The sequence below is a fragment of the Phyllostomus hastatus genome, unplaced genomic scaffold, assembly GCF_019186645.2.
Source record: "Phyllostomus hastatus isolate PE091 unplaced genomic scaffold, TTU_PhHast_1.1 phas_scaffold_93, whole genome shotgun sequence".
Taxonomy (NCBI): Eukaryota; Metazoa; Chordata; class Mammalia; order Chiroptera; family Phyllostomidae; genus Phyllostomus; species Phyllostomus hastatus.
This window is the reverse complement of record NW_025334042.1, coordinates 31,858,055-31,867,526: the sequence shown is the minus strand read 5'-3', so window position 1 is coordinate 31,867,526 and position 9,472 is coordinate 31,858,055. Positions and strand designations below refer to the sequence as shown.

Sequence of the window (9,472 nt, the reverse complement as noted above, 5' to 3'; positions counted from 1 at the left end):
CATTGAGAGACGTCTTTCCTCTGGCGGCAGACGTGACGGACCTGGGGGCTTTTTTTTTCAATGATAGTATATCGTCCCAGGCCCCCCTTGTTTGTTCTGTAACAAGGGCACATGCATGGTTTGTGGGCCAGGCCCCCTGTTGGGAGTGTGTGGAAAGTAACCAATCCATGTTTTTCTCCCTCTTTTATTCCCTCCCTTCCTGTTTCTCTATAAATAAATAAAATCTTTGAAATGAAAAATTTTCACAAAGGTAAACTCTTGACTTTCTGGTAAATATAAGATGAACATATGCCAAAGACTTTACTTAACTAATTGATTAATGAAGGAACCAGTAAAGATGCTATGACCAATTCAGTGCTATAAGAAGCAAGGTTATTTATAGCACTTATAGGATGTAATACTGACTAATATCCAATTGGACACAAATCTTTGGATGGAAGTTATTGGCACTTGTTCCACGTTCTGTCCACCAACAAGTTCCAGTCTAAAATCTCCAAATCAACAAGTAACTTTAGTAATTTTGGGACCTTTGATCAATAATAAATAATGGGGTAAACTTAACATCACTATGACCCTGTGTACTTTGTAAAACAATGTTTTATTAGGACTCTGCCACATCATTCCTTTGATAGGGGACTCAAGAGTTGGAAAATTTTAGTTTAAGGTAAAAAATTATAAGCTCAGCAAGTAATGTATGTGTTAAAACTTTGTTTCACTCTTGGGGTCCAACCTCCTTTGCGGCAAAATGGCCAAACACACCAAGAAAGTCGGAATCGTTGGTAAATACGGCACCCGTTATGGCGCCTCCCTCAGGAAGATGGTGAAGAAAATTGAGATCAGCCAGCATGCCAAGTATACTTGCTCCTTCTGTGGCAAAACCAAGATGAAGAGGAGAGCGGTGGGGATCTGGCACTGTGGATCCTGCATGAAGATGGTCGCTGGCAGTGCCTGGACCTACAACACCACTTCAGCTGTCACAGTGAAGTCGGCCATCCGAAGACTGAAGGAACTGAAAGACCAGTAGAAGCTCCACAATTTGACGCATTGCTAGCCTATAATAAAGGGGTTAATTTATCTAAAACAAAAACAAAAACAAAAAAACTTTGTTTCAGAAACTACAGTTAAGGCCCATCCTGGCTCCTGGGAAAACAGCTGACCTCCTAGGGCACTGCTAAAGATTACTGCCTGGGGACAAGTTGGAGGCATCTGGACCTTTGTGTTCCAGGGAGAGACAGATGACCACTGCCCCTGGGAACAGCTAGCTGCCCAGGACAGGAATATTGCAGCTTCTTTCACCCAATCTTCCCTGAATCTCAAAGCCCTCACCACACTTTGTTTATTCCCTGTTATAAAAAGTCTGGCCTGGAAAAAAACAGATGATCTGTTAGGGTGTGAACCCACCATCTTCTCGGATTGCCAGCCATCTGAACAAAGTGCCCATAAAGATTCAACTACTGTCATTGCTTATTGGGTTTGGTAGTGACAGGCAGCCCGAATGCCGGTGTCTTTTCTGGTTTCACCTTTACTTGCTGTTTGTGACTGCTTTTGTTCTACAGTGGCAGACCTGAGCACCCAGACGAGTCCGGGCTGCAAAGTTTAAAATATTTACCATCTGGATCTTTACAGATGTTCACTCCTATCCTGATAGGGGACTCAAGACTTGGAAAATTTTAGCTTAAGGTAAAGTTATGAGTCTAGCAAATAATGTGTATGTTAAGCTTTTGTTTCAGAAACTACAGATAAGGCCCATCCTGGCTCCTGGGGAAAACAGCCAACCTCCTGGGGCACTGGCTACAGATTACCGCCTGGGGACAAGTTGGAGGCATCCGGGCCTTTTGTGTGACCACCCCCCACCTTGGGAACAGCTAACTGCCCAAGACAGGAATGTTGCAGCTTCTGAATCTCAAAGCCCTCACCACACCTTGTTTGTCCTCCCCCACCCCCTTATAAAAGATCTGGCCAGGAAAGAGAAGAGAAGGTTGTTTGTTAGGGTATGAACCCGCCATCTTCATATCGCTGGCCATCTGAATAAAATGCCCATAAAAGATTCAATCACTGTCATTGCTTATTGAATTTTGGTAGTGACAGGCAGCCCAAATGCCGGTGTCTTTTCCAGTTACAATCCCACACAAGCCTTGGGTGGCCTTTGCCCCCACATTGAAAGATGTGCAGTTCCCCTTTTTGGTTTTTTCATTACTTGTAACTTTTGGATGACTTATTTGCAGATACTTGAGAACTCTTAACACACAGCTTATGTATTTCCATTATCTTCAGGCAGGCCTTTTGGTTCAAATTCCCTTTTTTTTAAGATTTTATTTATTTATTTTTAGAGGGGGAAGGGAGGGAGAGAGAGAGAGAGAGAGAGAGAGAGAGAGAGAGAAACATCAATGTGCGGTTGCTGGGGGTTATGGCCTGCAACCCAGGCATGTACCCTGGCTGGGAATCGAACCTGCGACACTTTGGTTCACAGCCCGCGCTCTATCCACTGAGCTACGCCAGCCAGGGCCAAATTCCCTATGTTTTAATTCAACCCACGTTTAATGAGCACATCCCATGTGCCAGAGAGTGTGGTGGACAGAACCCAGCCCCGTCGGGTTTGCACTTTAGTGAGCAAGTCAAACGTGGAACATTACAGGGGTTTTCTCTGAAGGTACCAAAATTCTGCCACCCTAAAGCTGCTTTCTAGGATATTGATTTTAAGCTGTTTTTTTTTTTTTTTAAGAAACAAAAGATTCAGAAAGAACCTTCGACCCTCCCCCCTTTCCTGCCCAAGAGATTCAGAGAAACCTGCTTCAGGAAGGAGAAGCCTTAGGATGGTGATGTAGCCTAATTTGAATTAAGTGAGGTAAACAAGAAGGCTGCAGGCAGGCACCTGTGAGCTAGATGCCGTTGTGTCCCATTGTTTCCTAGAAAGGATTCGCCTGCCCTGTCTGTTCCCTTCTTCCTCAACTGCCTGTGAATTGCTGCTCTCTCTTCTGGAATCTGAAACCCTGCTCTGCCCCCTTTCTCTTTGTCCAAAAATGTCTTGTATACCCAGTGCTGCCTCGCTGTCTAGAATTTTCATGTCTATGTGAATTATCCCTGTGCATGTGTTAAACTTTGATTTTTCTCCTGTTAATATGTCTCTGTTAATTTGGTTATTAGCCCAGCCTAGAAGAATTTAGAAGGTGGGAGGGAAAGTTTTAATATTTTTCAGTCCCCACATTGTGAGAGAGGAACTCAGAGTCCCAGATGAAAAAGATGTCCAGATACATAAAGACCAGGACAGGAGATAAAGGGAAATGATGCCCAGTCAATGGTTAGTTACCAGAAGGATTGATTTGTTTATTGTAATTATTATTATTATTATTATTATTATTATTATTATTATATTTTAGATAGAAGAAAAAGGAGGGAGAAAGAAAGGGAGAGAGAAACATCTATGTGAGAGAGAAACATTGATCAGTTGCCTCTCAGATGCCCTCCAACTGGGGACTGAACCTGCAACCCAGGCATGTGCCCTGACCAGGAATTGAACTGGTGACCTTTTGCTTTGCAGGGAGACACCCGACCACATGAGTTACTATGGCCAGGGCTAGAAGGAGAAATTTGAATGGTCTTGGGATCTCTTTGGTTTTAGGAAAACCACTTCAATGGCCTTTTGATCGTGGAACAGTAAAACCAAAGTGGTATTTCAGAATGGAAGCGTCTCAGACAATGGGCACACAGGCTGTTTTGCTCAGTATTGTAAAATGTTGTCCTCTCATGGACCTCCTTTCAGTAAAAATACATTGCAACACACTTTTTACAACACACTTGACACACATTATTTTTAAAAAATCAATATAATGCTCAAATTGCAACATACAGTAGCAGTAAAAACTTAATTTGTTATAAAAATAATATATAGTCAATATGTAAATGTTTGAATATGTTAATATGTAAAGGACATGAATAGATTAAATAGGTTAATGTGTAAACAGAACTATTAATATGCAAATATGTAAATAGTGTTATCAGTTAAATGTACTAATATGTAAATGAGATGATCCGATTAGAAGGCATAATAATCAGAGTAGTGAGCTGCCTGGGCCTCTACTCAGACTAATGAGAATGCGATGGGTACCAATGCACACAGAAACAGCAATGCTATACTGTAGCATGACCAGAGCAGGTCTGCTTCAGGCTGGTCTGTGGTGTGTGTGTTCTTGACTTTGTGCAGAAAAGATTTCACAGAACAAGTCCAGCTGATTTTGAGAGTGTGACTATTAAAGCTGGGGGCAGTGAAACAAAGGAAGGACTTAGGGTAGAAGAAGCACCAGGAGAGAGCCTAGGTGGTGCTCTGCTTTGGCTCCCTAGAAGCATTGTAGCGAAGAAGTGAGCCACGGTGGGGCTGCTGTTGACTCCTTGGAAAGTCAGAGAACAGGGAGCCTTGGAGACAGGTTCAAGGAGTTAGACCGGGATGAGCTGCTGCTCGCTACTTGTTGCAAGGCTTCGTGGGGACCCTTAGGGTTTAGGAGAAAGAAATTAGAAGGTTCATGCCAGAGAAAAGGCATGGGCTGGGCGTACTTCAGAGTGAACCTGTGCTGGTATCCTTTGTCTCGAAGGTTTTATTTTTCTTCTCTGGGTAGGCAAGAATCTTAGGGGAGAGTTTCAGGAGAATATTCATCAGCTTCCCAGGTATGTTATTAATATACTGACTCATCAAATGAGTGTATAGGGGAGTTGTGGATTATTCTCTGGCCAGCTTCACTTATTTACTTTTATCTTGGATTGGTCTGGCTCTAATTGGGTTTTTGTTATTTGTTCCCTTGACTTCATCCATCCTTGGGTTTGGCTGGCACAAATGTGTTAATTGGGTCTCTGTTCTCTATCTCCCTGACCAGGGTGATTTAAGTTATTTATTCTCTCTCTGGTCAGGGAGGAGAAGTATAAACCATTTGCTTTCAAGTGTCCTTGGTTAGGGAAGATATAAGATCTTGCAATTCACTAGCTGTCTGTAAATCAGCCAAATTGTTTGACCTTTTAAAATTATCTTCTCTGTTTCCCTATTCCACTTGCCTAGGAATTTTCCTAGCTTCTTGCTATCCTGCCTCACCATCACCAATGCAAATATCATAACCTATTCAGTGTCTGGTAAAATGGAGCAAAAGCATTTTGCTTATATGTGAAACAAAGTTAGGTTTAAGCTTGGATCATTTTAAACTGTTTTTTTAACCTCCATAAATGTGTGGCGGGACATTCAAAGTTCATGCTCACAGAGGGACAATTTTGCATTTTGAGACTGTTCTACACATTTAGTGTCCCTGATCCCCACCTACTAAATGATAGTAGAGCCAATGTATGTAAATCCCTCCACTTGGAAATCCTGGTCCTTGAGACAGTAAAAAAAAAAAAAACTTTGAAAAATTTCCAAATTTCCCTCTAGGGGGCAGTACAATTTCTGTGGAAAATCATGGAACTAAAAAGACTTGCCACAGGCTAAACCTGTGTGGTTAGGGTATAACAGCATTATTTTGTTGCCTGAGAGGTGGGCTTGGGGTGGGAGTAAGTGGTGGGGACAAAGGAATATGTTTTCCCCTTGCTAGCCCCTAGGGAAGGCTGATGAGTTAGGGCTTTTACTTAAAGAAGGACTAAGTAACACCTGACACCATCCTCATGCATTTTAAGTTTTCCTTCATGAATTTTCCTGGCATAGAGAGCTAGAGTAATATGTAAATGTTTGGTATCCTCTCCCTATAAAAATGACAGAATACATACAGAGATACCTATTCATGTGTGTATATACATATACATATATGCAGTATAATATATATACAGTATAATATCTATATCTATATATATACACACAGTATTCCCTTCATCCATGGTTTTGCCTTCCATAGTTTGTCACCTGCAGTCAACCACAGTCTGAAAATATTAAATAAAAATAAAAATTCCAGAAATAAACAATTTGTAGCTTTAAATTGCATGCTACTCTGAGTGATAGAACCTTGTGATGTCTTGCTCCATGAACAGGACACCTAGAACATGAATCATTGTCACGTTGACTGGCAATACCACAGTGCTTGTGTCCTAGTAACCCTAGTTTACTTAATGATGGCCCCAAAGAACAAGAGTAGTAACGCTGCAATTTTGATATGCCGAAGAGAAGCCTTGTACTTGTTACACACCATCAGAAGGTCAACAGTAGCCTGAGGCTGTGTTACAATGCCAAGTCATTCACCTGCTTCATCTCATCACAAGAAGGGTGAATATAGTACAGTAAGATATTTTGAGAGTCCTGGTCCATGTGACTCAGGTTGGGTGTTGTCCCACAAAGCAAAAGGTTGCTGGTTTGATTCCCAGGCAAGTCACATGCCTGGGTTGTGGGTCCAGCCTTCCGATGTTTTTCTCTCACATAGATGTTTCTTTCTCCCTCCCTTCCTCTCTCTCTCTCTTAAAGAAAAAAGCTGTTTCGATAGTTATGTTATAGTCACATAACTTTGATTATAGTATATTATTATAATTAATATAATGAGGCATATTTATTATTAGTTATTGTTATTAATATCTTTGCCTAATTTAAAATTAAACCTTATCATAGATATTATCTATAGGAGAAAACAGTATACATGGGATTTGGTCTGTCCACAATTTCAGGCATCCACTGTGGTCTTAGAACATAGGAGGGAAGCTCTGTATTGTATGTCTACACAAACACACACACATTCATCATAACATTGTTGGTATTGCAGAAAAAGTGGAGGCAATCTAAATGTCCATGAATAGGAAAATAGATTTTTAAAAAAGAAAAACCAAACAAACCTGTTGTGCATCCATAAAATGAAATATCCTTGTAGCCATTAAAGAGGTAGATCAATTCACCACCAACCTTGGAAAGTGCCTTCAGCAGCAGCAAAACTATAAATTTAACGTGCATAGAAATAGAATTGGAGGATATAAACTAAAGTATTATTAGTGCTTATTCCAGAATCTGAAAATTGCAGGGAGTATAAGGAGTTGTTCTGTTCAACAGAACTCCTAAGTCACGGCTGCAAGCCACGGAAAGCCCTGTGTGGTAGCCAGGTTTCAGTCAGACACCTTTCTAATTTGTTTTTACTTTTCTACAGCAGAAATAAATTTAATTTACTTCTTCTATTTCAAAAACAACTTTTATTTCCTGTTAAGAAAAACTATCTACAACTTAAAAATAAAGCAAGAATAAGATTTTGTGTCCTTCCATAGTCATACTTAAAAAAACTCTGTCAAGGACTCATTTTCTGGGGCAGTGGTTCTCAAACTTGTTGTCCTTAGGAACCCCACCCCCATACATTCCATAAATTTTTGAGAACCACAAAAGACTTATGTTTAGGTGGATTATATAAGTTAATATTTACTGTAACATTAAAAACTATAACACAAGATTTAAAAATACATACCAGCCTTTTGAAAAATAAAATGAATAAACTTATAACACAGTAACATACTTTAAAACATAACTATATATTCCAAAAATTAAAAAATGAATAAGTAAAATGGTATTTATTTTATATTTTTGACAATCTCTTTAATGTCTTGTTCATAGAAGGTGGGTGGATTCTGATACCCGCATCTGTGTTTAGTGGATAGCAATATAACATGTGGGCTCTAAAAAATTCCACTACACACTCATGAGAGAATAAGAGTGAAAAGGCAAACAATATCTTAGTGTCATAAAAAAACCCTGACTTTGCAGACCTCTTAAAAGGATTTTAGCCACCCCCTCCCCCCAAAGTCTCCAGACCACTCTTTAGGAGCTCCTGCTCTAGAGAAATGCACTCAGTTAGAACCCAGACTCTGTGAAGTTGAATGTTAAACAAATGATCATTTTTTTCCAGTACTGATGTCAATGATGCCTGTCCAGTAGAAAACATAACCCAAAAGCTTGTAATTTTTGCTTTACTCCAAGTTGTTGCGTATCTGATTTAGCAGTCATATGCTGGAACTCCACCGCCCCCCATCTCCCACCAGTGATTGTACAGGAACCCCTCATTTTTTCGTGTCTCACTTTCTGGTGCTTCGCACGTGTTGATTTTTTTACAAATTGAAGGCAGGACCTTCTACCAGCGAAAAGATTATAATTTACTTTATTGCCATACTCACTTATTGCCATACTCACTTATTGCAGTAGTTTGTAGCTGAACCCTCATGGTTTCTGAGGTATGCTTGTATGTATCCAGTCTTTCAAATTCTCCTTTGAACCAGTTTCATCCAGCTGGTCCCCTTCAGTAATGACTTAACTAAACCTTTAACCAAGCTTTTGGCACTTTATCACTTTATATTTATCTGAGAGACATGTTTTTAAGTGTTTGAAAGTTATGCTTTGATACTTCTCAACTTTTTATATTGAAAAGTTCCAAACCTTTGGAAAAGTTGTAAGAATTCTACAATAAATACCGTATACCATTTATCTAAATTGAATAATTACCACATTAGCTTCAACTTCTCTCTCACTCTCTCCATCCGATATTCTACACTAAGGATAATTGTTTTAAATGCATTTTGTCTTTCCATGTTCCCCTTCTTAGACCATTTCTGTGAGATAACTTAGTGGTTGCAAATCCTTCTTCTATTTTTTAAAAAATTGAGGCATAATTGACATGTAACATTATATCCTTAACTTTTTAAAAAAACAGAAACACTTTAATTTTAGATGTTTAAGTATAAGGTCATTCTTCTACATATCCAAATATAATGCTCACACTCAGAAAATTTAGAAATTATACAGTAAGTTCTCCTATTATCTAATACATAGTCCATATTAAAGTTTTTCCAATAGTCCTAATAATGGTCTTATAGCTTTTCTTTTTTCTTCAAAATCCAATGAAGGCATAATCAATAAATAATCAATGAAAATAATTTAAAAAATAAAAAAAATCTAATCAAGGATTACACATTCATTCTTTAGGAGTTTGAACTCTCCATTGCCTAAGTAAGAGCTTACATTTTAAATATTTGTTCACTCAGAGTTTCTGCTTCTTTTCTGGGAAAAGTTTTCAATTAGCAATAATCGCGCCTCGGATAAACCTCATTTGCTACGATACTGCCACTGCGCAAAGCTGTGCTTCTTTTCTGTATGTAAGAAAAAAATAGGTAGACAACAGTAGGACTTACTCAACTCAAACCTTTATACTTGCAAATTATTTAATTTCAGTTAGCTTTCATGAATCAGTTAGGATGCTCTTAATTGCAAGTAACAGAGAAATCAAAAGTAAAAATAACTCAAATGATGACATCTACTATCTCACATAAAGGAAGTCTAGAATTAGAGCAGCTGCTCAGTGATGTCGTCAAGAAACCACGTTCTTCCCGCCTGTCCATTGTGCCTTCTCAGAACATCGCTCTCTCCTGGGCTGGCCGCCCTCCGGGCTCCAAGATGGCTGCCATGGTTTCACGGTCACATAGGAATGGTGATGTTCAGAGGCAGAAAATACGTTCTATCTCTGCTTTGCCCTCTTTTTAAAAGCTAAGG

At 39.4% G+C, this 9,472-nt stretch overlaps 1 protein-coding gene and 1 pseudogene across 1 annotated transcript; one reads left to right on the top strand and one right to left on the bottom strand.

Annotated features, from left to right (window-relative positions):
• Positions 1-721: 721 nt before the first annotated feature.
• Positions 722-1,081, top strand: LOC123812923 (60S ribosomal protein L37a-like). The gene has a single exon (XM_045829852.1). The coding sequence runs from the start codon at positions 746-748 to the stop codon at positions 1,022-1,024; it is 279 nt and encodes a 92-aa protein (XP_045685808.1). The 5' UTR covers positions 722-745; the 3' UTR covers positions 1,025-1,081.
• Positions 1,082-8,932: 7,851 nt separating this feature from the next.
• LOC123813173 lies at positions 8,933-9,061 on the bottom strand (annotated as a pseudogene).
• Positions 9,062-9,472: the final 411 nt, after the last annotated feature.

Coding starts and splice junctions, on each gene's coding strand:
- LOC123812923 (XM_045829852.1), top strand. CDS start 746: ATGGCCAAACACACCAAGAAAGTCGGAATCGTTGGTAAATACGGCACC.